The sequence below is a fragment of the Dermacentor variabilis genome, chromosome 2 (assembly GCF_050947875.1).
Source record: "Dermacentor variabilis isolate Ectoservices chromosome 2, ASM5094787v1, whole genome shotgun sequence".
Taxonomy (NCBI): domain Eukaryota; kingdom Metazoa; phylum Arthropoda; class Arachnida; order Ixodida; family Ixodidae; genus Dermacentor; species Dermacentor variabilis.
The window spans coordinates 58,930,952-58,958,626 of NC_134569.1; the positions used below are offsets into that span (position 1 = coordinate 58,930,952).

At 46.5% G+C, this 27,675-nt stretch overlaps 1 protein-coding gene across 1 annotated transcript in view; it reads right to left on the bottom strand.

Moving 5' to 3' along the window:
• LOC142571935 (cytochrome P450 2B4-like) overlaps nucleotides 1-27,675 on the bottom strand; it is a 34,401-nt gene extending 6,726 nt beyond the window's left edge. Inside the window, exons 1-7 of the mRNA XM_075680666.1 lie at nucleotides 27,424-27,675; nucleotides 21,712-21,931; nucleotides 19,497-19,673; nucleotides 18,167-18,260; nucleotides 17,414-17,569; nucleotides 2,343-2,551; nucleotides 544-669 (exon numbers count right to left, since the gene is read on the bottom strand). Coding sequence (XP_075536781.1) covers nucleotides 544-669; nucleotides 2,343-2,551; nucleotides 17,414-17,569; nucleotides 18,167-18,260; nucleotides 19,497-19,673; nucleotides 21,712-21,877 — 928 coding nt within the window. The 5' untranslated portion in view covers nucleotides 21,878-21,931; nucleotides 27,424-27,675. The remainder of the gene's footprint in view (nucleotides 1-543; nucleotides 670-2,342; nucleotides 2,552-17,413; nucleotides 17,570-18,166; nucleotides 18,261-19,496; nucleotides 19,674-21,711; nucleotides 21,932-27,423) is intronic.

Sequence of the window (27,675 nt, forward strand, 5' to 3'; positions counted from 1 at the left end):
CCTGTGCCGAGCGATAACGTTTAACATTTGTTAGACGGTTAAAAGTGGTCACCGGGGACAGATAAATAAGTACACCTGTCAATATATCGGTAATAAAACTATCCCTTTATCTTTAGCATCGGTAATTGTGCAAAAGACCGAGAATGCGCGTTCTTATTTGATACTCTAAATTGGATAACAACACGAAATTCGGGTGCATATGCTGCGCAATCTCCAAATTAAAAAAAATATGCAGCACTTAAGAACAGTGTTACATCAGAAATCTCCCAGGTATTTCTGGCTGACGTTAAAAAAACAAAGATACCATTGTCATTTCTTGTTGTGCTACATTCGATAAGACTTCTTTAGTGTAGTAAGCGGCATGAAGCCACGAAATAAGAAAGTCATTCACTTGAACAAGAAGCCCATTTACTAGCCCTTGTGAAGATGTTAAGATAACTCGGGCATTGCTTTTGTAATACACAGAACGCCCACGCTGACTCTTATCGTGGGACGTGATCTAAGAGGGGAAACAAGCGGACGAACATCCCGCGACGTACCAACCTCCAAATATGTTGAAATGAACCTGAACCATGTTGCCCTTGGTCAGATATTCGGCGTCACCCTTTTCTTCACGTATAGCTTCTTCACGAGCGGACAACATGGCATGAGTGAAGTTCTCCTTGTTGCCTGAAAGAAAAACAGAACCTGAGACCACGCTGTAATGATGGGATATTTCGACATAAACGATAACATAACCAACACGCAGGGACGTACCTCTGCATTTCCTTCTTCTTTTTTTTTTTTGCTATCAAGACAAGTTTGTAGACGAAGTAGTAATAAACTGCATGTAAAACACAAAAGTCGGAAAAAAACGGAACTTCCCAAATAAACACTGCTTCCGTAAATTAATCGATAGAATAATATAGAAATTCATAAAATGAGGTAATTATATGCTGAATACGCTAAGCACAACACAGGTAAAATAAATACTATTGATTTTTAAGACCTAATGCCCGTTTCAAGTTTAACTTAGATACAGGCCCGCTAATATATATTTTACAGTCACTGCTGACATTTTGCTGCAGCCGTTGCTAAACTTCTTTCCTTCTTGCACGAATTAGTCGTCGTTTAGTTAGGCATGACAATCTGCCTTGTACTGTTTGCTGCATCTCGATCTCTTTATTTAATCATTGTCCTATTGATGGATCACATCACGAATACGGGCCCGGCAACACTGCTCGCCAGCAGAGCGGATCTCTTTGGGTTATGTACTCGCTTAACCTTTTAAACGCATTGTGTAGGATTCACTGCACCAAGCGGTACGTTTGTGGTACTTTACCAGTCAAACACAATCACGTTGCGTCTTTCCACCTTCTTGTGCGTCGCTTTGTATTCGATCCTTGGACTATAGGAGGGAACTTTCGTCAGCTGCCATACTTTCTTCGTGAGGAACCCACACACGGTTTCCTTTGATATTGATTCGGGCTACTCTCGGTGGATGGGAGAGCACGGGGTGAGGGCTAGAATTTACTGTTTTGCGCAATAAAGTTTTTTGTTCTCCCTGCGAAGAAAATGTGACATCACGGCTATTGTCTTCGATTAAAGAACTCCTCTTATCCCGGGGCTATTACGATAAAGTTGTTACATAGCACCGGAAAGCAAGAATAAACAGACATGGGTGTTTTGTCAAGTTTATTTATTTCGCGTGCGAGCTCTTGTTTTTATTTGATTCTCCCCACAGATATGCAGTTTAAAGTTTTGAGAAACCATTGATATTATGCTTGCGTAGTTGGCCACGTTAGCAGTATAACTGTTTTAGTAGTGTCATTGTTGGTACTCGCATAGCAGCCAGCAAAGCTCGAGGAGCCATGAGTTTTAGCAAATACAAATGCTGGAAAACTGAGAGCTGTTGCCACTGAATTCACTCGACTTTTGAGGCTTAAGCCTTTTAAAGAGGTTCCAAGTCATTTAAATGTATTTGTCGAATTTGTGCCCTCCGAAAGAATTTTGTATGCTATCTAGGCTCTTATAGGTGCGCGACCCTTTAGTGCTCCACGTCAAGTGAAAACTCTAATAATTTTAAAGAAACTCCTCCGATCTATAAACAAGTATAAGCCTATAGCGTCACAAAGAGAGCACTCTGTATAGGGGCAAGAAAGATACTGTGTTTGATTTGTTTGTTATTTCGAGACGCGCAGTCTTATCGACCACCGTGGGGACACCAGCATCATCCTGACAAATCGAAGCAGGTACTGTCGTCAACGCAGGTATAAATTCAGATAACGTTAATAATCCCGTAAGTTCTCGTCTAAAAACAGTATAAAAGCTCCTCGGAAGTAAGCACGCATGCTTCTACGTACCTGGTGCGTAAGTGGCTTCAGCCGAGCTGAACAACCTGTCAAAGGTTGCAGTGAAATCCCGAAAGAGATCTTCTATCTCTTTTTCTCTGTGCCGGTACAATATTCCCAGCCAGGGCGCGATGTCGCTCGGTAGTCCGTTAGGGGCCATCTCAAAGAACTTGCGGTCGAACTCTTTCATTATATTGATATCCTCTTTTGCCTCGTCCACCCTGCGCAGAGAAGCCAGCGCCGTCATGTGCTACTATTACGCGACGGTAGATGGCTGCCGTGACCTGCACATTGAATGTAGCCTCCTTGTTGAAGACGACACGCAACAGTCAAGGTTCAAACTTTTCCGATTATAGGCGACCGCTAGAACACCAAAGAGCCTCAATTACTTGTCACCTAACTTACTTTCCCTTTTATCTAACATACAAAAGCATGTGGAGACATTTAGTTCAGTTCACTGTTACGTTGCGTCAAGCCCAACAATTGTTCAGAGCACTGTTTACGCTTATAGGCAGTGTGGCTATCATCATCGAATCCATCGACAAGACTGAATTCTAAAAGCGAAAAGGCGACATTCATTAAAAACATTCAATGGCGATTTAGCGGTGAATGCCAGAGAAATGCGACAGCATTACGTCGTAACTCTTTCAGATCCCGAATGCATGAGCTAAACTACGTTTTAATTATATATATATATATATATATATATATATTGAAAGGGGGTTTATTGCAGCTCGTACGAGGGATCGCAAGTCGCTCTTGATCGCGAGTCCTAGCCGTTCGTATCAGCAGCCCGAGCTCGGGTCTCGCGCCGCAGCGGTGGCAGCTCGCACAGCGCCACATGCATGTTACCCACTACAATTGCCCCCACGGCGAAGAGGAGCCATCCTGGCGACCTAAGGTGATGACACGATAAGGGGGTCGTGGTACGGCTTCAGGCGACTGACGTGAACCGTCTCGCGGCCACGGCGGCGTTTGTCCGAAGATGGCGTCACCGGTTCGACCACATAATTCACCGGCGATGTACACGCGACGATCCGGTACGGACCCTAATATTTCGGAGCAAGCTTTGGGCTAAGGCCAGGGGATTGGAAGGGCAGCTGAAGCCAGACGTGAGAGTCCACGGCGAAGGACTGTGTGGGCTGCCCGTTGTCGCGTCGATCTTTGTGGATACCTTGGGTAGCCGACGTAAACGAGCGAGCCAGTTGGCGGCACTCTTCAGCATGGCGAGCAACTTCGGAAAGAGGGGTGAATTCAGAGGCATCCGGATGATATGGTAGCACGGTGTCGAGGGTAGTGGATGGTTCACGTCCATAAAGAAGGAAAAATGGGGAGAAGCCTGTGGTAGCCTGAACGGCGGTGTTATACGCGTACGTCACAAAAGGGAGGACAACGTCCCAATTGGAATGATCAGACGCAACATACATGGTGAGCATGTCACCCAGAGTGCGATTGAACCGTTCCGTGAGACCGTTAGTCTGTGGGTGATACGCCGTAGAGGTGCGGTGAATAGTGCGGCAAGCGGCGAGTAGCTCATTAATAACTTCGGATAAGAAGACACGGCCTCGGTCGCTGAGCAGTTCTCGCGGTGCGCCATGCCGTAAGATGAAATGCCGTAACATGAATGCGGCGACGTCGCGAGCAGCAGCCGAAGCAAGTGCAGCAGTTTCGGCATATCTTGTGAGGTGGTCTACTGCAACAATTATCCAACGATTTCCTTTAGCAGTGGATGGAAGAGGCCCATAGAGGTCAATGCCAATCCGATCAAAAGGACGTGCAGGACACGGCAAAGGTTGCAGAGGGCCAGTCGTATGAGGAGATGTCTTGCGTCGCTGACAGGCTACACATGACCGAATGTATTTGCGGACATAAGAATACATGCCGCGCCAGTAGTAGCGCTGACGGAGCCGCTCGTAGGTTTTCAGGACGCCAGCATGAGCTTGTTGGGGGTCGGCGTGGAAATACGTGCATATGTCGGAGCGCAAATGGCGAGGGATGACTAGCAGCCATTTGCGACCATCCGGCTGATAGTTTCGGCGGTACAAGATGGCGTCCCGTAGCACGAAATGGGTGGCTTGGCGACGAAGGGCTCGAGGGCATGTAGCCGTCGAAGAACTGTGAAGAATGTCAATGAGAGACACAATCCACGGATCTTTCCGCTGTTCAGACGGCATGTCAGTAACAGCAAGTGTAGCAACCGGGCACTCTAAGGGGGAGGGTGGCGTTTCGTCGGATCTCAAGGGCGATCGGGAGAGTGCATCGGCATCAGAATGTTGGCGCCCGGATCGATAGATGACGCGAATGTCAAATTCTTGGAGCCGAAGAGCCCAACGTCCAAGACGGCCTGACGGGTCCTTCAGTGACGCAAGCCAGCAGAGCGCGTGATGGTCTGTCACAACATCGAACGGATGGCCATACAAGTAAGGGCGAAATTTGTGTAACGCCCAAACTATAGCCAAACATTCTTTTTCTGTGACAGAATAATTGGTTTCTGCCTTCGTGAGGGCCCGACTCGCATATGCAACCACATATTCCGGAAAGCCAGGCTTGCGTTGCGCAAGGACGGCTCCAAGACCAACGCCACTGGCGTCCGTATGAACTTCGGTCGGTGCAGTCGGGTCATAGTGGCGTAGAACAGGTGGTGAGGTAAGCAGACGACGCAAAGTGGTGAAGGCTTGGCCACATGCCGGAGTCCAATCGCGAAGGTCACCTGGGCCAGCCAGGAGCTTCGTCAGAGGAGCGATGATGCAGGCAAAATCACGTACAAAGCGTCGAAAATACGAGCAAAGGCCGATAAAACTTCGGAGCTCTTTCAGTGTAGTCGGCCGCGGAAATTCTGCGACAGCACGAAGTTTGTCAGGGTCGGGAAGGACGCCGTCTTTGGAAACGACATGGCCAAGTATGGTCAGCTGGCGGGCGCCGAAGCGGCACTTTTTCAAGTTAAGTTGAAGGCCGGCGGTGGCAAGACAAGTAAGGACGTCGCGTAGACGAGAGAGGTGAGAGGTGAAATCAGGGGAGAAAACTACCACGTCGTCTAAATAACACAGGCACGTCTTCCATTTGAGGCCTCGCAGAATATTGTCCATCATTCTTTCGAATGTCGCTGGCGCATTGCAGAGGCCAAATGGCATTACCGTAAACTCATACAGGCCATCAGGCGTAATGAAAGCTGTTTTCGAGCGGTCGGATTCATCCACTGGCACTTGCCAATAGCCCGATCGCAAGTCCAAAGAAGAAAAGAATTCAGCACCATGTAGACAATCCAGGGCGTCATCTATGCGCGGTAGATGATAGACATCCTTTCGTGTAATCTTGTTGAGGCGACGATAGTCCACACAGAAACGAATCGAGCCATCTTTTTTCTTAACGAGTACTACGGGCGATGACCAAGGGCTGCAGGATGGCTTGATAACACCACGGTTAAGCATGTCTTCAACTTGCTCGGTGATGACACGACGCTCGGTGGATGACACGCGGTGCAGACGCTGGCGTAATGGTGCGTGGTGTCCCGTATCAATGTGGTGAGAGACGGTACTTGTGCGGCCTAATGATGCTTGGTTCCAGTCAAAAGACGCGTGAAACTCATTTAAAAGAGTAATTAGCCGCTCACGTTGTGTCGGCTCGAGGTCATCGGCAATGGAGCGACAAAAACATCCGGTGGGACTCGGTTAGATGGCACATGAGGCGTCAGTGCTGTTACGTTGGCAGTATCGACGTCGTCGGCCATGGGGAAGTGCACAATAGCGTCAGCGTCCACAGACTCGATGGTGCCAATAGTCTCGCCACAGCGCAAAGCCAAAGTGCACGAATTTGCGTTAGAAATCAGTATTTCTGCAGCACCATGGTGAACCGTGAGGAGGGCGAAAGGCAACAATATAGGCTGGCGGCGAATGAAGACGGCAGCGGGTGTAAACATGACCGTCGCTTCGGCAAGCGATGCGCATGAAAGAGGGACAAATACAGCACTGTGAGGAGGAAGGTCAGTATCTGAAGCTACACAGATCCTGCTAAGATCGTGAACTTGAAAGTCGCGAGATGGCAAATCGCACAGAACGGAGAACTGAACCTCAGAACGTGCACAGTCGATGACGGCATGATGGCGCGACAGAAAATCCCAACAGAGAATGACATCGTGGGAGCAACAAGTTAACACAAAGAAATCAATGGAATACAAAATGTCTCGAATCAGCACTCTGGCAGTGCACATAGCGACTGGCTGTACTTGTTGCGCACTGGCTGTTCTAAGCAATGGAACCGAAGGCTTCATGGTCACTTTCCGCAATGCACGACAAAGCTTCTCACTAATCACGGACACAGCAGCACCTGTATCGACGAGCGCAAGGGATTTGATGCCATCAACGCACACTTCAATGACGTTAGCGGGGGAAAAACGAGGACTTTGATGTTCCGACGATGACGCAGTTCGTGCCTCAGGAACTGCGGAAATCAGTTTTCCGCCTCAGTAGTACTGGCACTGGGTCTACGACGCATGGGTGAGAGTGAGCGCCGACGAGGGGAAGGCGAGCGACGAGTGCCGTAGAGCTGTGACTGCGGTGCCGGTATGTCATCAGCAGCGTAGACTTCCGGTGGTGGTCGTGAAGGCATACGGAAAGGTCGGAAGTCGGAGCTGGGTCGTCGCGGGGTGCCCACGAAGGCCGGCAAGCGCCGGCGGCAGAAGCGCACTACATGACCCGGGGTACCGCAGGCACAGCATATTGGGCGGTTGTCAGCAGTGCGCCAAGGATTTGGACCCTGCTGCTGTGCACTGAAAAAGGGATCCGCCGGCTGGCGAGGCGAAGGCGGAGGAGAGAACACCGGCGGGCGAGGCGCTGAAGGCGGAGGAGAGAACCTCTGTAGACGAGGCGCCCGTGCAACGGCTTCAGCATACGTCAGAGGCGCGGCCACGGGAGCCGGCTGACACGGAGGTGGAAGAGCTTCGGTCACTTGCTCTTGAATTATCTGTCGGAGCGCTGGAGCCAAACATTGAGAAGGCTTCTCCGTGGTCGGCAAAATCGAGAGCTGTCGTGCGACCTCCTCGCGCACAAATTCTTTTATTTGCGCCAGCAAAGTTGTGTGGTTGTCGCCAATAATTAATGCTGCTAACGAATCTTCCGTAGGCGGTGGGCGCCGAGCTAAGATGCGTTGTTTCCGTAGCTCGTCAAAACTTTGGCACAAATTGATAACTTCGGCCACGGTACGCGGATCCTTCGCTAACAACATCTGAAAGGCGTCCTCATCAATGCCTTTCATAATGTGTTTGATCTTGTCCTGTTCTGACATTGACGGATTCACGCGCTTACACAGGTCAATGACATCTTCGATGTAACTTGTGAAAGTTTCACCGTGATGTTGCGCACGCCCCCGTAAGCGTTGCTCTGCGCGAAGCTTGCGCACAGCGGGGCGCCCGAACACTTCAGCGAAACTTGTTTTGAATGTGCTCAATGTTCCGAAATCGTGTTCGTGGTTTCGGAACCAGAGGTTCGCGACGCCAGTTAATTAAAACAACACGTTGCGCAACTTGGTGACGTCGTCCCACTTGTTATGCTGGCTCACCGGTTCGTAAGATGACAACCAATCCTCCACGTCATGATCATCGGTGCCGCTAAAGATGGCAGGATCACGCTGGCGCAACACACCGGAAACGATGACCGCCGGAGGCTGTGGTGCATCTTCCTGGGTGGTTTCGTCAGGCATGGTCGTAGCAGTCGGTAGCGTCCGGCTTCGGAGTTCTAGTTTCCGAGGTCTACCCCGCAGCTCCACCAAATGAAAGGGGGTTTATTGCAGCTCGTACGAGGGATCGCAAGTCGCTCTTGATCGCGAGTCCTAGCCGTTCGTATCAGCAGCCCGAGCTCGGGTCTCGCGCCGCAGCGGTGGCAGTTCGCACAGCGCCACATGCATGTTACCCACTACAATATATATATATATATATATATATATATATATATATATATATATATATATATATATATATATATATATATATATATATATATATATATATATATATATATATATATATATATATATATATATATATACATACACGCACCTTTGCCACATGATCGGATTCCCACAGTTCGCACAAATGCGCTTTTTTACTGTGACACTTCTAATGCGAACGCATTAATATATGCTGGAGACGTTTGCGGGATCATATGCCTAGTGCGCTGCTCCAAATGACAAGGGCAATGCATTGGCATACTACATTAGGAAAATGACTGATGAAAACATTATTATCGATTTACTTATGAATGCTTATAGTGCATCCTGTTGATTGAGACAACCAAATGTGTTATTTTAGATATCAGTAATATCTGACCGTTTGTAAAATATAATAGGTAAGTTTTGCTTCGCTTTGCATCCAATCCCATTGAATGGGTCGTTCTAGCTTGGTGGCTATTAAAGGATATTTACTGCTGCTCTCATATCACTTGACTACGAGAAAACCAGACCCAAGCACACATCCACCATCTGAGCTGCACTGGTACTGTTTAGGCACTGTTCTTTAGCATGTTCTGTTTGGGGGTTCTTTTCTTTTTTTGTTCTTTTTTTTAATTATTGAGCAGTGGTCTCGCATAGTAACAGTACCTAAACGAACGCCTCCCTAGATGCAAGCCCGTCGTTTTTTTATTATTATATGGTGTTTACGAGACGTTGTCTCCTTTAATTGGCGCCGGCTACTCCTTTTCACATAGGGATTTAAAAGAAATAGGATAAGTCATGACAAAAATAGTGAAATCATAAAAACACAAATTCCGGTAACATAAGTATCATAAAACACAAAGTCCAGTCACTTAAGTAGACCAATGTCACACTAAAACTGAAAGTCAACTCAGAAACACAGCAATACTGTCCAGTGACAAATGTGCACTAAAGTAAACACGATGCCCGGTCACATAGCTAGACTGAAATAAGGGCACATAAGAAATTGTGGATTAAATTCTGGTGAAGTTACAAAATTGAAGGACCAGGCGTTGGATTGGCTAAATTCGGGCAAAAGAAAAACAAAGAATGCGCTATCACATTTAAACACTCTACTCAATAATTTCCAATATTGTTCGCTTCTAGAAATCTTTGAAGGGCCACTAACGCTCGTCTTTGCAATGAGTATGTTGGCTAAGGACCTAAGATCTTCCTGAGGCTGAAGGGCCTGCGATCTAATGCCACTAAATCAAGTGCTAAGCGTTGACTGTGTGTGTCGTGTAGCGGAAATTCTAACAGAAGATGCTGTACATCTTCATTAGCTATCAACTCTTGAAATTTTTTGTAGAAAGCGTTTTGTGTGCTCGGTACCTAGCCGCAGACGGTGAATGAGCGTTTCAAAGACGCTGGTTGCATATAATGTGGATGGGATTTTAAATTGAAGCGATGGGTCCGTGTGAAATAAATATGAAGATTTCGAATTCTAATCAAACCATGTCGCATTGCAGCCACGGGCAGGGATCTGTCTTAGTATGCGGCGCAATTCGCCTTGTTCTAGAGGGAGACCATGTGTGGCGTTATTAACATGCGCTTGTCCAGCTGCCTTATCTGCTGCAACATTCCCAGATATGTTTCAGTGGCCAGATATGCATTGGAAGATTACCGTGCGATTTTCTTCCCTTGCTTTTGTGAGTTCCTTTAGTATCTCGTTAACTAATGCCATGTTTTGCGAATTGCTGATGTTACTATGAAGTGAAGACAAAGCTGCCTGCGAGTCGCAAAGGATGACCAATTGTTCCCATTTCTGCACTGAATTTATGTAGCGTAGCAAAGACAATTTTGCAAAAAGCTCTACTGTTGTTGATGACGTCGTGTGTGAGTTTAAACATTTGTATGCAATCCAGTTATTCGCAACACACGGCTCGATTCTTTACCAGCGGATGGTCCACTTCGAAATTACCAAAAGGAAAGCTTACAAGTAAAGGTGAATTTAAAGCTTTAGTATATCATTAGCAAAAATTTATTTAAATTTTCATGTGTAATTGACTTCCAGGTTTGTCGCTCGCTTTTTATTTCTTGATTTTTGTGTAGTAAGGGATCGTCAAGCTATTCATCGGCTCTTTCTCTTTTCCCGCCGGCTCAATATGTATGCATGGAAACGAACTCAAAAAATAAGATATCATCCCACTTGATTGGCCTATGCCATCCGAGCTACAAAGAAATATTACGACTCCTATTAGTAAAGCTTCAACTAAAGCAGATACTACATCTACATAAAGATAAAGCAATGTAGCATATTGACCCTTTCGTCAGACAATTCGATGCTCTAAGATGAATTTCTCTGGCCACTTAGGAAAGCCGGACAACACTTGCCATGCGAAAGGACAGTTGTTTGTTCCGGCAAGTGAAATATTTAAACCGATAGCAAGGTGTCTATGGTGGCAAATGCGACGAAGCCAAGTGGACTCTCGATCACGTCCCCCTTTGTCGGCTCGGCAGCGCAGCCTGCCTTCCGCTGCTGGCATGAGCATTACGCGCGTATGCGTAGCCTTTCCCGCTGAGCAGCCGTGTTCGTACCACACAACGGTACATGCGCTGGTCTTAGCAGAACGGACAGTAAATGTGAAGCTATAGCTATTCTATCCTTTCGCTGCGCACTGATAAAGGTCGACGGCTTTCCATCGGTCTCTTCTCGTGCTCTATTCTGGTGCGACGTGCGTAACGCCGGAGTCCCTAATTACTCTAGCTGTTCCGAGATACGTGGTATCCGCCAAGGGGCTGTCTCTGCCACCTAGCAGCGGTTAGTCGCATGCTGCATCACGCTAATATGAAGCCTCCACCTATTGTTATATCTTATATATAGAGCACCGTACGAGGATCTCAAGCGCCACACTGGCCCACTGCGCTTCTGTGAAACCTTCTAAAGATTTACACGCGTGGGATTCGCCATCGACACCGTGATAGCCCAGCGGCGGCGGCAACGACGACGCCCCCGACGGCCCAAACGCGCCTCGAGTGTCCGGAGGCTGCTGTCACCTTAGTAGCGTCCTCTTATCGGACTGTGTCTTTTCAATGGGATATACTTTAACAGTGGCTGCCGGAACACTGCAGTGTCGTCAGTGGCAATAGTCACGCGGAGGAATCTACCCATTCGGTGGCAAGACAATGGGAAAGTATTTCTGAATTCCACACGCAGGAACAGACGCGGCAGCAACACTTGTCTCTGTGGCACGGGGTCATAAATTGTCTTTGTAAGAACTAAATCAGGTTCACGAGCAGCCACTTAAATTCACTGCCTTATGACTACCACCTGGGCTAGCAAATTGCGATGAAACTGTTGTACTGGATGTGGATTGTACGCTTTCCCAAATCAATCTCGTTTATTAATATATGTAGGCCGACAGCCACACCTGTGACACTTGCTGCTTGAGCCAATAATTTAAAAATGAAAGGCGCGTCGGAAGCAAATTGAACCGAGCGCATACTATTCGCAATAGTCTATAGTAACTGAGACATTTTTTTTTGTTTTCCCCATAACTCACTAATAAATAAAGTCTAATTACCCAACTTTTAAATTATTGGCTGCGAACCCTAAGTATGATACGCAGATTTGTAGAGCACCTTGAGAAACCACCAATCTAGTTGTTTCCTTTAGGATACGTCGCGCGTTGTCCTTTTCTCCGGGCTGCAAAGAAAGCCCGCGAAGTATGAAAAAAGCCACGTGACGGAGCGCTTGCGCAGTGGCATCGTGCTGCTCTCAAGCGTGCGTTCGGTGAAGAAGGTCGGCTCCCATCGGATGACGGCGAAAGTGCATGCTGCTGGCCGAGCGCTGCCGATGAGATAAAGAACGTCTGACCGCTTCCCCGTCGCCAATCACCCTTTGATGCAGCTGGTCGCAACCCGAATAAAAAAATATATTTGGACAGTGGTCACAGAGGACGCATACGCTGAAGGCAGCCCGAGCGATTGCTACCAGTGCTGCGCGAACCTGCGAGATAGGCTGTGATAGTGATGTGGGCAGACTCACAATCTTGGTGCAGCAATTTCCTTTCGGCTACTCATCTTTCTCCCTTCCAATGCCCTTAAATTATTTTTCCTTTCTCCCCGTACACGGTAATTAACCGTACTCTTGCTAACCTCCCAGTCTTTACTCTGTTTCTATGTCTCTCTCCAACTGGGCAAGGATGGAGCTTCATCTTTTAATGAAAGTCGCATGCCATTACAAGTTGCAGAAGGCTACCTTGCTTGTGCCGCTAGAAAAATGCAGCCGCGCGATTTTGTGAAGGTGTTCCACCCGACGTGTTACGTCCCCCTCTGCAGAAGGGAAACGGCGGTGGTGTAATAAGCTTTCCGCCAGGAAACCACCAATTACGTCAAAATTCAGCCTTTTCTCACCTGGGCGTGAAATTTCAGTTTAGGAGGGTACATTCGTCATGCTGCCAAATTGCAGCTGGCTGAATGGTTTGTTGGGATCCCCGATAGCCCGTCAAGCATGCAACGGACTGCACGTGCCGACGGCTTCGACCGCGTGATTGTGACACAGTTACGATTGCGGTCGATTCCAATTCAAGAGTTCGCGCACCATCGCGCATGCGCAGCGATGCATTCATATGCAGCGGCGGCAGCAATAAGCGAGAAGACTGGCGAGCCAGCGCAGCAAGCGCGAAGCGTGTGCCACGCCGTGGTGAAGGCGAGTCGCTTCCGTTGGAGCTCTTATCCTGGCGTTATTCTAAGTTCATCTGATTTCGAAGTTTATTGGTCAAATGTTCCTTTGCTGTTTGGTGCTCGCGGGCGGCGCAGTACTGCGCCGGCACCCGAACAAAAGCGAGTGCGCGTCGAGCTTTAGGAAAAACTCGACGCGCAAGGCAGCATCCGAGGGATGCAGCCACGTCTAAACCTGTTCGTCTTTTTCATGCAGCTCTTTGCCTCGTGCATCGACACTGCTTCTTTTCATCCCGTCCACGGTGAGTGTGCTGCGTCGTGGAATGAACGACACCACCATGTGCCAGTGACGATGCTCTCCCATGCCAACACTAGATTTCGCAACGACACCGATGGCTGCTGCCCTGAACGTTATCGGCATTCGCGTTGGCCATGCCGAGTAACATGGACATCATCAAATTATTTGGAAACTACCCCTCAAGATTTCTTCGCCAGTGGGCAAGGCAGCACCCGAGGGATGCAGTCACGGCTAAACCTCTTCGTCTTTTCCATGCAGGTTGGTAGATATCGCAATTCCTGTGAATTTAAAAGTGATTCCCTCTGTTTGGTTGTGCTGCCTTTCCCAGGCATCTTGCTTGAATGTTTTACTGAGTGTTTTGACTCATTTTGTCTACTTGCACGGTTAAGCGGGGACGTTGAACTTAATTCAGACCGAGGAATAGCAGAGCAATTCGAAGAAATTCTCCAAAATCAAAAGGCTTCTTCATGTGAACTAAAGGCTATCGAAGTTAAGCTAGACTCGCACATTACCGCAAGACTGTCTTCCATTGAAGGTAAAGTGGAAGTGCTTTCACAGACAGCTAAAAGGATGGAGACATGTGAGCAGTCGCTTGCGGAACTAAACGAAGAGATTGTTTCACTAAGGAGGTATGTGGACAACATTGAAAATTATTCTCGATGAAACAATCTAGTCGTGTATGGTATTCAGGAGTCTGAAGTAAAGACAGTAAATAGTCTTAAGGAACATATTCTAGCAGAAATTTTTGAACGCAAACTTGAAATAAAAGTAGAAAGCCTAGAAAGTTTACACCACCTAGGAAGCAAAGCGGTTGGGAAAGCGCGTCCGGTGATTATATGGTTTTGACTTCATTGAAAAGGCGGAACTTCTCAGAAATGCTTAGAAGGTGAAGGGAACTCAAACGTACATTTTCGGAAGACTTCTCAGCTAGGCTAAGAAAAATTAGAAAGCTGCACTGGGCTAATGCTAAAGATAAGGGGCCTGAAGATAAAGTGTACCTTAAGTATGACAAATTAGTCATTAACAAGGAAGTCTACGCGTGGGACGAAAGGAAAAATCAAAGGTTGAAAGTACCTGATGCCGCTTCACGCGGTATTGATCACAGCTATGAGAGTGGTGGAACGAACGCCTCACAACAGGGGGAAAATGCAGGTCGTCCGCGAAGGAAACGCGCCAATGCTTCTAGTACTTGACAAGCCACAGGTTCAGAATCACTCTTTCTTTTGCGCCCACCGTTCTCCGAATCAAGCTAAGCATAAACGGCCATCGACTAATATTAACGCTCCAAGTTCTCTTGACGGCAAGACGACCCCATCGCCTGATACGTGCCAGTCACGTGTGATATCCTCGAACGCTAGAAGCCTTGTAAAAAAAAAAAGATAGCCTTGAAGTTTTTTTTTCTTACGATCCCCACCTACTGGTGATTTCCGAGGCGTGCTTACATAGTAGTATACTTGAAGAAATTGTGCCACCGGACTACGTCATATACAGAAGAGGTCGCGGCTCACGTGGTGGAGGCGTTGCCAGCTGTGATTGCGAAGCGAGCAGTAAACGTAACGCTGCTTGAACAACTTGATCAGCATGAAAGTTTGTTGTTGCACGTAACTTCGCATGGTCTCATTTTTTTTGTGCTGTGTATCGTGCACGTGATGCAGAGAATTCTTTCATGTATAGTTTATTTGACCGCTTACCACCTTACCAAAACCGGAACTTAATTATTACCGGTGATCTTAATTTCCCTGCTATCGATTGGGATAAACCGTATTATGGCCTGTGTGCCTCATGCGATATTATTCTAGATCTGATGTTTTCTTTAAACCTTAAGCGAACCGTTCATGCATACACCAGAGACACATCTGTCCTAGACTATTTCTTTGTTAGTCAAACCTTTTTTGATGGAGTGCTTAGTGTTGAAGCTGGAATCTCGGACCATCGTCTGTTGTTCTTCTGTTGTGTTTCGCCAGTTGTTTCTAGGATGCGTCCGGTTAAAATGATCAAGGACTATGCACGTGCTGACGATAACGCAATAATGGACTCTTTACAATCACAGTTAGATAACCCTTGGAGCAATCACCTTCATAGTTTATGGCAGCACTTTAAAAATACAGTACAGTAGAATATTTCACATTTTGTTCCCCTTAGAATGGTTCGTATTGATCGCCGCAATCCTTGAATAAGTCGCGAAATAATTAGAATGAAACGGAAAGTAAGTCGCAGTAGGAAGAAAAAAATACCTTGTCCTCAACAGTTCCAGCTTTATTTTGACACGACGCTCCCCGAATTTATCAGAAGTGATCCCCAAAAATTTTGGTATTTTATAGGTCGCAGGACTGACCACTTGACCAAGATTCGAGTTAATAACAGCGTTGTAACAGACTCCACAATCATAGCGCAAGCTTTTAACTCGTATTTTCAAAGCGTGTTCCTTATGGGACGGCCAACCCCCGCTAGAATTCCAGTTGAAGATCCTGGTGACGTACCAACTATCTCTGTGAACGGTGTTGTGTCTATGCTGCGTAAACTCGCAGATAACAAATCTGCGGGTCCCCATGGGCTTCCAAATGCCTTTCCGAAGCGTTTTGCAGCACTGGTATCTATTTTACTAACGAGGATCTTTCAAGTTTTGTTACTTTCAGGGGATGTGCCGGAGGACTGGAGGGTGGCCCACGTTGTGCCGATCTATAAAAAAGGGGACAACCTAATTATTTCTAATTATCGACCAATCTCAATCACTTCCTCTTGTTGCAAGTTGCTTGCACACATAGTTTCTGGTTATCTTAACTTCTATCTCGCTGAAAATAACATTGTATCGCCTGTGCAACATGGCTTTCGGAAAGAAATGTCCACTGTGACACAGTTACAAAAATTCTTGATTTTTGTGTTGTGCTTGATAAATCAGGGCAGATTGATGTACTTATTTTAGATTTCCGCAAGGCATTTGACACAGTTCCCCCATAGTAAACTTATTTATAAACTGGAAAGTATTGGCGTGCCTACTTACCTTGTTAATTGGATTAATGCTTATTTAAAAGTACGCAGAGGTTAATGGTTGTAAATCTGAAGTGCTTCCAGTGACGTCAGGTGTACCCCAAGGAAGCGTTTTAGGCCCGCTGCTCTCTTTAATTTATATTAATGATTTGCCGGCTGCTATTTCCGAAAATGTCTGTCAGCCTTTTTTCAGATGACGGCATTCTATTTAAGAGCATAAACAAGCGTAATGATCATTACCTCTTACAAAACTCGCTATTAGTCGTTCATCAATGGTGCCTTAAATGGAATATGTAACTTAACCTAGATAAAACTGTCATCTTGCGAATTTCGCGCAAAAGGCAGGTTTCTCCTTTCTCTGACAGCCTTCTAAATCATTCTATTATAAAGGCCACAAATCATAAATACTTAGGGGTTACAATAAACGATTTAGCCTGGTCTGCGCATATTGCAGACATTTGTTCCTCATTTTTCCAAGCTGTGCTTTCTGAGGCCGAAGCTTAGAGGCGCTCCAAGTAAGCTTAAACGTCTTGCATACATAACATTTATTAGATCAAAGTTAGAGTACGCGTCGGTCTTATGGGACCCGTTCATAAAGGAAATTTACCAGCTTGAGATGGTGCAAAGGAAAGCGATTAGGTTTATTTATAAGAAATACAGAAGGCTTGATTCACCTACGACACTAATGAAAGCAAATCACATCCATCTACTTCAAGTACGTAGGAAAATGTCCCGTTTGTTGTTCATGCGTAACCTTTTAGCACATGAACTAAACATTTCGCATCCCACAGTACTTAAACAGCTATCGTCTAGACGAACACACCACACAGGAAGTCATTTACTGGAATCAATTTTTGCAAGAACTGTAACCTTCAAAAAGTTTTTTCCCGAGGACCGTTTCCGACTGGAACTGTCTTCCGGGGCCGTTTTCCAGTCCCCTAATATTGTTAAGGCTCTAGAAGAGCATTTGTTTGAGTGAATGAGTGCTTTATATGTGCGTATATGTGTATATATGTACTAATATGTGTATGTGTATACATATTCTACTGCTTCTTATTTTCTGGTCTTAATCTGCTGTTCTTTCTTTTTCTTTTTATGTCACAGTGCATTTTCATGCCTTGTATGTGCCCTCCTGCATGCGCCATAACTGTTAGCCTGCAGTATTCTGAAATAAATAAATAAATAAAACGCAATCACAAAGAATGGTCCGTACGTTGTGCCGTAGACGGAAACTCCAACGAGGGTGAACAGGATGTGCAGAAACGGCTCCCTTGATTCGACAAGCTGCGGACCCTCTTTCAGGGAGTCCACGTAAGAGTCGACAACATCCGTGCAGAGTTTCTCGAGGGACTCACTGACGGCGTACTTCCTGCGATTGAACACAGAACAAGTAAAACGGAAAATAGTAATGTTCGGTGGTAAGCACAATTCGAGCTTTGCGACCGTCACGGAGAAGCGTGTAGCATGTGATATTTATTTAGTGTCGCAGATTAACGCCGCTCGCAGAGGGGGAGCGTGCTGCTGTCACAGGAAGAAAAGGATTCAAGAGCTGGATATACTTGTGCCGGCTCCGCCATAGTCGGTTAACTTGCTACGAATGCGTCCGGTTAAAAAAAGAAAAGAGCGCTCATCCGAAACGCCTGCTTACACGTCGCTTGTATGCACAGCACATCGAATTTAATAAGTATGTTTTACTCATGCTTCAACGCCTTCAGACAGCATGCCTTAAATCCTGAACGCGTAAAGTGCAGTTGTTTAGGACATTGGAATTTCTATCTCCACGAATCTTTACGAGAATTTATTGTATTTGAGGGTTGATCGCATGTTGATGAAGTTGAATGTATAAAATGAGTCAGCACTGCGACAATTTCAAAGCATCGATCAGCTTCCCATTTGTAATGATATGAATTCCACACATGCCGATCAGCTGTCACAGAAACGTCCGCTGTGAATAAGGAATACAAACCTTACAGCAAGGAGGGCCACCTTTCGAAGTGCTTTCCAACGCGCGTTGTAATCCTCGAACATAATATCGTGATTTCCCTGGGTTTGTATGCTACCTGGAATTCAAAGCAAAAAAGAAAAAAACGAAGCTTGTACATGTCGAGACTGAGCAGGGTCTAAGGCACGTATTGGCAGCTCCCCTATTAATAGACAGGTCGCGAAAGCACATAGTACAACATTCTCTTATAATGGTGATTCATATATCCCGCCTATCAGCGAAATTCGGAAATCTTTCTGCGCCCGGCATTGGGGGACAACCGAAATAAAGATATTGGTCCCTGTGTTTAAGATATTGGCTTCTATGATTTAAATAGCAAAGTTGCACCAGCTCCTGGTTAACGTCATCAACGCTGATAGCGAACAAAAACTGAAGCATCGGATTTATTTGCGGTAAATTTGGTAGTAGCATAAGACGCACTTAAGTGTTTCTTTTTCTGCGTGCGCGTGGTTGTGTGTGTGTGTTTGTGTGCGTGTGTGTGCCGGCGGACATGTTTGTTTGTGTATGTGTTTCGGCGCGTGTGTGTATACATGTGTACGTGTGTGGTTGCATGCGTGTGTTCTACTACATTCAAGGTGCCCTATGTAACTTGTGGCAAAATTTAAGAGAAATTATGCGGTTGTTACGTAGCTGGACAGAACCAAGGTAATTGTTCTTGCCGTTATTTGGAGCAAATCAAACTATTTTTTTTTTTTGCATTTCGGCAAATGAAAGAATTAGGCATTATTATTTAATTAACTTCTTAAAGAACAAGATCGTCAAACAGGAAATTGTAGGCCGTCATAAAAAACACCCCGGATACATGTTTCTGTTGCTCACTACGTTCTGTATAGCTATTGTTTTTTTAAATAAAGCCTGCGATACTAAAAAATTACCGAGCGACTTGTCGCGCGGCCCCTTTCGAGCGCTTTTGTGGCTCCTTTCTGATATCTAAACAAACAAAAAATATTCACTTCCAGTGCAGCACGCTGTAGTGAGTAAACATGAAATATGTGGTTGCTCATAGATTGGGAGTCAAAGTATCAGCGGACTTGTCTTTAAACATTACAACCAGCGCTCCTGACGGTGGTGGTGTTCGTGTATCGCCGATGAATGTTATTAGGCGAACAGTGAATACAGCGAGTAGAAGATCGAAGATAACCGCGTACCGCTTCTGCGATTAAACTGTAAGCATGAACAAAGAAATTAAGATAAGCATGAGGCTGGTGAAATTGAAGTAAATGACCGCGAAAGCGTGTAGCGACTAGACGTAAAATAGGACGTTGCAAACGAAATCATTTGCATGAAGGCTCACCCATCTTGGTTGGAAAGCGCCCGGCAAACTCGTGCCGGCGGTCGAGGGACGCCTCACGGATGGTGTCGTAGCTGTTGAGAAAAACCATGGGCCTGTGGGACATCCACACGGTGAAGACGTCTCCGTACACCTTGGACCATTCGATCGCCTTGATGGGCAAGTTGACGTTGCGGAGGCCTGCGAAGGCCGTGGAAACAATGTGCGCCTCTCTGACCATGTTAGTCTATGCGACACGTCTTGTTACGGTTGACGTGTAAGAGGCTGGGCAAAACGGATGCTTAAAGACCATGCCTAATCAAAACGGAGAATGGGTTCCTGATTTGCTATGGTTGTCTCGTGTGGTTGGCGGTCTGGCAGGCACCCCGCAGTGATGACAGGTCCCTTTGTGTGTGCGACCAAAGGGAGAACCCTTTCCACGAACTGTCCAATTCTAGGGGAGAACGAGGACCCACGGGTTGCTGCCAGAGGAGGCAAGCCCGTGACAGCTCACCTGGGAGAAGGGATCCGCCGCCTATCCCCGACCAGACTCCGTGGGTTGCGGCCAGAGGAGGCAATCTCGTGCAAACTCACCTGGGAAAAGGGATTAGCCGCCCATCCACAACCAGGCTCAGTGCCTGTCACGTGACGTTGACATGAGCAAGATCTCGCCTAGGATTCCAGTGGGCCTATTTAAGGGGCCCCGCAATGTACTTTTTCACTTCATTCATTCTCTTTTACATCCTTCACCAACTATTGAATAAACAGTGCGAGTTTCGCACTAGTAATCGTCTTGTCCTTGCCTGGTCGCCATGGTCTACCGGACACCTGCAGCCCGCTGACAACGCCACGCTACCCAATAGTAACGCCAGTCGAGGTTCGAGAAACAGGCGTCACAACAGTCTGTAATCTCAACTCTGGCTGGTGTTCTACATTTTCGTGAGAGCGCACGAGTGAATGACGAGCTTCTTTGCTTTGTCTGTGAGTGGGAAAATGTGAGCAAGAAAACGAAACCATCACTCAGGCCTGCAACTTGATAAAGCCAAATTACGTATTTAATGATGTCAAACTGCTTTAGACGAATACGTGGAAGATGTTAGACAAACTGCGAAGTGTTACCGATGATAAAGTTGTTTATATGAAAATAATCAGAAAGGGAAACTTTCTGTCGTTTCCGTAGAAATTTCTTCGTCGCCGCTAACTCAAGGCACAGGTTACAAATGTATAACGGCCACAATAACTAAGGCTCCTAGGTGGAATTTGCATTTACCTAACAGCTGTATTTAGTAGGTTTCTTATTAAGCTGTGCATGCAATAGAAAAAAAAAGGAAAATTACTGCCAGCTGCAGCGTAACTGCCTAGCCCGAGTAGCTGATACCTGAACAGGGGCGTGCAGAGGCAAAGGGGTTACTGTATCACAGGACAGCGACATAAATTAATGAACACGTTGATAGCAACCAAACTTACAGCATACGTGACTATCGTTAAGCTTAAATTAGAATACGCAGTTATCGCTTGAGAACGCTAAAAAGAAAAAAAAAAGAAACTAAGGCGCCCGCGAATGTATAGGAGAAAACGGAAAGACTCAATGGCTCTGTCATTCTACTGACATTCACTTTGTTACTGAAAGAGAACAGAATCCAGATTTTGGCTTAACGTCAGAAAATAGGGAGACTGCACTTTAAATATAGTAGAGTGACGCCGAACCCTCTCTTCCACTTGAAAGCGTGAGTATGAAGACAGGAGAGGCACTTTAACAAAGAGTTACAAATAGAGTGTGAAAACTAACGCGTTCACAATCGATTTTCCCGTGAATAATGGAAGATTGAAATCTACTACATTCAAGTAACGCACTTAGAAATGCAGGAACTTACCTTCCTACGTCAGACTAAAACAATATCCTGAACATTACAAAGTACACTAAATTAATTCCATAGAGAAACATTTGAAGTTAAGCTAATGGATCTAAGGCATGAACACACGCAGCTATGTTTTCCTTGCATAATAAAACAAAAAAAAAATGTCATAAACAGTAAATTACTTGGAAAACTCCAAACGCTTTACGAAAGAGACGTTCAGAATGACTGAAAGAGGCGACAAGTTGGTGGTGGGGCGTTGGTAATGCACGAGCAGTGTGATCGAAGAAGGCATCGTATAGTGGCAGATACACAAACTGGCTCTACCTACCCTGATCCTAACTCCCACCACTTCTGTAAAAGCGGTGTTTTGCGTCACTTACTGAGGAGGTTTCCGACCAGCGGTAAAGGAAACGGCCCCCTCGGATACTTGGACACCCGGTAGTAGAAGCGGCCGAGAAAGTAGCATACTGCGACGACCAGCGCTGTGGTGATCCACCGCCAGTCCCATAGGGATGAAAGGGCGAGCCCCTCTAGCAGAGCGCTCATGACTGGCTAGCTCCGCTGTCCCGTGTCAAGCTGTGGGCAGTTCGCAGGTCAGCGCTAAAAAAAAGAGAGAGGGAGTGTGTATGCTGCAGCATTTGAGCAGACATTACGTCATTGCGGGCACTGCTACAACGCGTTTAATAGGGACCACAGGCGCGACTTCTACCACCATTGTCGCCCCTGACTACTGCGGCCGTGGACTAAGGAAAACTGAGGAGAGGCCCTACACCCTTCGCGCGCTAGGAGAAAAGTATGGAGGAAATGACGAAGTGGGTTCCTCTTTTCTTACCCTATTTCTTTTTATTTCTTCTGCTGTAGCGGCCAGGCTTTCGGACAGGTGAGTGGTTCCTGCTTTCGACAGCGCACGGTGCATTTGTTGCACGTAGAACGTACGTTATGCCAGAATGTATAGTCTTGGGTTTAGAACATTTGTGTTCAGTAACAACTTGCTTTTGTGCATAATAAAACACATGTTTCTTAACTGTTGCTTGTTTCTCGAAGTACTCGTGACAGCACAAAGTCTTTTAAGCAGAGCACGTTTGAAGTTCATGCACACCTGCACAGGTGTACCACAATACACGTGCTGATAGAGCGTTACGCAGAATATGTGCATTTTGCAGCCCTCGGCACCGTGTGCCGGCCAGTCACCGCTTGATGCGGTAATATGGGAAAGAAGTGGCTGCTTTGACTTAAGGAACGAATCCTCCCTACCGCAGGCGTATCTTATCTGTGCGCGCAAGAAGCGCAGGGAAGTGAAGGTTAGCGGAAGCGCTGCAAGAGTGCGCAAAGCTCCACAGAACGTACGCCTGCGAACACATCAAACGGCTGTTCCATGGTGGCACGTAGGCCCGTTCTACGCGCGCACTGTTCTGCACCGTGCGCCGGCTATCGCAAAACTTTGGTTCCGTGAAGAAGGCACCTCAAGCCGCAGTCAATGAATCTAAACGCGGAGTCAGAAATTACATTCTGCCTCCTCGCCGGCGCGCTGTCATAGTGAGGCGCGGCAACCCGAAATCTGTTCAATAAAGCGCGACGATTCCTCAAGTCACAGCGAGAATACGTATTGGTGCTCATAAACTCCAGATGGATCGCAAATGTGTTCTTGCAGTGCAGTGAGAATGAGTACATATTTTTCGTATCGCCAGATGTCTAGCTCGCAAGTCCGTCTTAGAACCCCAGGAAGCCCAAGGAGAGAAAAGCAATTAGAAGGCAGCTATAAAAGTGAACTTTTAAAAAAGAAACACGCAAGAACTGCACAACGGCTGGTTCCTATGGTTGATGAGAGCAGTCCAGTTGGCTAACCTTATAAAGCATGTTTATTTTCATAAAAGCCGGTAAAAGCAGCGGATTCGACTTCACGGCCCAATTTTCGAAGTTCATTATGAACTTCTTTCAGCATCATTCCGGCAACGGTATATGCAATGAGACATCGCGATTATATCGTTTTGTTTTATACTGATGCGGAGCGGGCGCGTCCGAGCAGCACGGTTGCATGCTACGCGGCGTGATTTCGCGAGAAATGTAAACGATAGAGGAGAACTGGCCCGATATAATGGCGGAGCAACGCGAACTTCTGGCTTCACTTAGCTTCACAAAGAGTGACGTCGGGGCCCCTTCTCAGTTTTCCTTCCTCCATGGCTGCGGCAAATCCACTATAGCACGGCTTGGCCAGAAAAGTAGGTTTCGCTTCTAAGAGAGAGAGAGAGAGACAGCAAATGATAAATAAAAGGTAGGGAGGGTAACCAGGACTGAGCCCGGTTGGCTACCCTAATCTAGGGAAAGGGAAAGGACGACGGAAAGATGAAAAGAAGAAAAGTCCACTGGGGGTATCATTCGATCACTCAGTCCGGATCACAGACGCTGACTCAATCCGGTAGCTTTCAAATATCGCAGCCGCGCTTTTGTGGCCTTTTGTAGCTGCGACATGCGAGAACATGGTCCCAAGATCTTGTTCAAGGTGCACGGCTTTCTATCTATAGCTGATTGAGAGCTGTGCAGAGGTCATGTCTTTCATTTTCAAAAGATGGGCAGTAGCACAGTAGATGTCCTTTAGTTTCCTCGACACCGGAGTTTTAAAAAGTCGATACGACGGATCGTGATTTCCTCAACTGAAAGATGGCTGGATGTCGTAGCACATGCTTCCGATCCCTAGAATGGTGGCTTATCGGCAGCGTGTATCGGACCGTTTTCTTTTGCGCGAGGAAGCGCCAGGAGTAGCTGGGCTAGCAGCGTTTCAATACGCGGGCATACGCGCGCAAAGAGACGATACCGTCTCTATGCGCGCGTATGTAGGATCCTAGTGCGCATGCTCTTTCAGGCGCCCCTCACCTGATACGCTCACCCAACCCCGCAGCCTATCCACGCGTCTGTAGAAAGCAAGCAATCGGTGGTCGCCACATACGCATGTACGTTCCACTGTTTCTCGTTTTGTTTTCATTACTTCTTGCTTCGAGGTCGCCGCCAGCATCCGCCACCATTTGGCGTGGCCTTCAAGAGTCCGTTGGGCGCGTCTATTCGGGAGGCAGGCTTAATCGATGAGGACATATGACGTTGTGTCGTTGTGTCGCAGTGCGCGGTCTAGTATATAGTGCGCATGATGCGCGTGCCCGCTCACAAGTTGTTGCACTTCAACTTTCTTCTTAAAACAGTCACATCTCCGCATTATATGTAGCGCAGGCACGGGAGAAATAACGATGCCTACAGGAAATTGCAAGTTAGTACTACGCGGTGAAACTGATAGCGGCGGAGAACAAGCGAGCTTACCACTCTTGATCGCGCACGCCATAGATAGAAAAACAATTAATTTTCGAGTTTTAAATGCCAAAACCACCATATGATTATGAGGCGCACAGTAATAGGGGACTCCGGATTAATTTCGACCACATGGGGTTCTCTTAACCTGCATCCAACGCCCCGTACAGGGACGTTCTTGCATTTCGCCCCCATCGAAATGCGGTCGACGCGGTCGGGATTTGATCCCGCGCCCTTGGGCTTAGCAGCGTAACGCCATAGCCACTACGTCAGCACTACAGTTCCTAGGTAGAAGAACAGTGTCTGTAACGAAGGATCCAGGATAATTACGACAACTTGGATTTCGAACCTCTCTCCACTACGCAGGAGCCTTTCTCAACTATACCATTATAAGAATGTGTAGCCACTGCTAACCGTAGTCGACACCGTGAGCCTATAGGTGCAAAAGCGAAGGCTGCATCATGACGGCGGGTCACTTCGGCTAAAGGCTGCTTCTGTTATGAAAGGCCAACAATATACGTAACTGCAAATGTTCAACCATTTAGTTATACGTTGATAGTATACATCCTATAGAAATGTGGCGTATTTCGATAACTGCATTTAAATTGCCGCAAGGAGAGTAGGGTGCAGATACAAACTATTGAATAATGATTTAATAGTAATACCGATCACGAATTCTTCAGGTGCAAGCTGTACTGAATGCTCGCAGCACCCCTGAGACGGTTACGGATAGGTTATTTGCTTCTTAAAGAAAGCGATGTCTTTGAGTGATTATGTACGTCATTTTAAAACTCATAACATTCGATTGTCTGTGCTTTCATTCGCATATTGAACTGATTGTTTGATAGTGCTCCAGGCAGTGCTCCAGAGGCCGCGTAAGACAGCCACGAAGTTTCATAGCACGCATGAAGCCTAATTGAATGAGGCCTAATTAACGCTAATAGAAAAGCTTAAAAAATTATGGGGTTTTACGTGCCAAAACCACTTTCTGATTATGAGGCACGCCGTAGTGGAGGACTCCGGAAATTTTGACCACCTGGGGTTCTTTAACGTGCACCTAAATCTAAGTACACGGGCGTTTTCGCATTTCGCCTCCATCGAAATGCGGCCGTCGTGGCTGGGATTCGATCCTGCGACCTCGTGCTCAGCAGCCCAACACCATAGCCACCGAGCAACCACGGCGGGTAATAGAGAAGTTTATTCTGGTATTAAAGCTTTAGAAATGCTTTGCACGTTAGAAAACCACGAGAATGGTTTGAAAGATCTTTCGAGAACCCCCGGAAATCTCCCCTCCCATCTTCCAAACAACAACTACAAACGCAACAAAGCATTGCTTCCTTCACCTTACGTAGATTGATTTTTGAAAGCAGTGAAATAATTTAACTATCGTTGAAGCAAGATGCTTTATTCACCCCTCCTGCGTAAATTTGAATGAACGTCACGCAGCAACTGCAATTGTGGGTGATAAAATCCATATATGCTGAAACTACGATTGTACATTCCCTAAGTACTTGTTGTGTCAGGCACAGCTGCGCAGTCTTTTAGCTGCTAGAAAACTCCAGCCAATATAAAGGTGGTACTTGTACCGTATAAGTACCGCGTATATATTGCGGTCTAGAATTGCGGTCACTGCGAATTTGTTCATTCATCCGCCGATCGGTTGCAAGAGCCTTGGGTGGCTGAGTTCGAGGTGGCGGGTTCGATACCGGACCCGGCGGCCACGTTCCAATGGGGGCAGAATGCAAGAAATGCTTGTGTGCCGTGCATTGGGTTTACGTTAAAAAATCGCAAGTAGTCAAAATTACTCCGGAACCCTCACTACGGTGTGCGATTGCAATATTGACCTGAAAAGCTGAAAATTTTACTTATAATTCTGCGCATCAGTGAAAATAAAAAAATTACAGGTGGCGTTTGCTTCAGCGAATCCAGGGATTAAGTCACGTGCCTCAAATATTTACAAACATTTACGTTGTATATTTAAGTGTACGTGTTGTAGTATAACGCCAATACGCTCAGCGCCGTTCCTTGAATAACGATGACGTATGCCGTAAAATCATAAATTCACATTGTTCTAGTTTTAATAAGTAGCCACAAAAATATCTCTCATTGCTACACATTTCAGGGTCAAAAGGGCCAGTATGCATGTAACCATTTCATGGCAAGCGAAAAAACAAAAAGCAAATGGAAGCCAACATTTCTTTTTTTTTTTTACGGAACGACCATATATTATAGGTCTGTTTCATTGCAAAATTAATTTCGATAAATGTCGTCTGACCCTTTTGTGGAGCATTGTTAGGATTGGCTATGGTCATTTAAAACAGAGAACGGTGTATAGCTCGTCAAAAGTAAGGATATAACACCCCGTGCACTCTTTGCTGAGGTCATGATGTTTCGCACAGTGCGCCAGCAAAGACGACGAGCAAGGCGGACACAGAAACGACCAAGAGTGTACTCTGTGTACTTTGCATGCCGTCATTGTGCTTCAATGGCCAAAATGCCATCGCAAGTATACAGCCCATCATTCGGACGTTTTCAAAGTGCTTATTCTGTCGTTCCGAGGCAAGATATTAATTTTTTCATTCCACACCGTTGAGGGACCCAAAACGGGCAGTAGGTATTGCACCAGTACTATTGGAAATTTAAATCTCACTTCGCAACTGATAATCTCGAACTGATGCAAGGCGAGAACAACAGTGGCGCGTGAATTCACAGGCTTAAAAAAATTCTGACAAAAAAGAAAAACCCTCGCTCAGCGTCCCTTCTGCTCAGCCGATCATACCAGCCTATGTTGCACTTACCGCAGAAACCTTGCTTCAATGAAAAGGAAGTCCCCGGTAGGATCCGACGTATAGTGTAGAGGGACACTGTGACGGCAAGTCTCAAGTGTCAATGGCGCATCGGGCCGGGACAGGCCTGAAGCGCACGCCTTCGTGAGTCAAAACACGAAACCACGCTGCCACAAACGCGGCAGTTGCGTGTGCGCGCGTCCTTGGGGCCACGCGCTGACAGCAGCGACGCTTGCTTTTCCTTCACTCCGTCTCTCTCTCTCC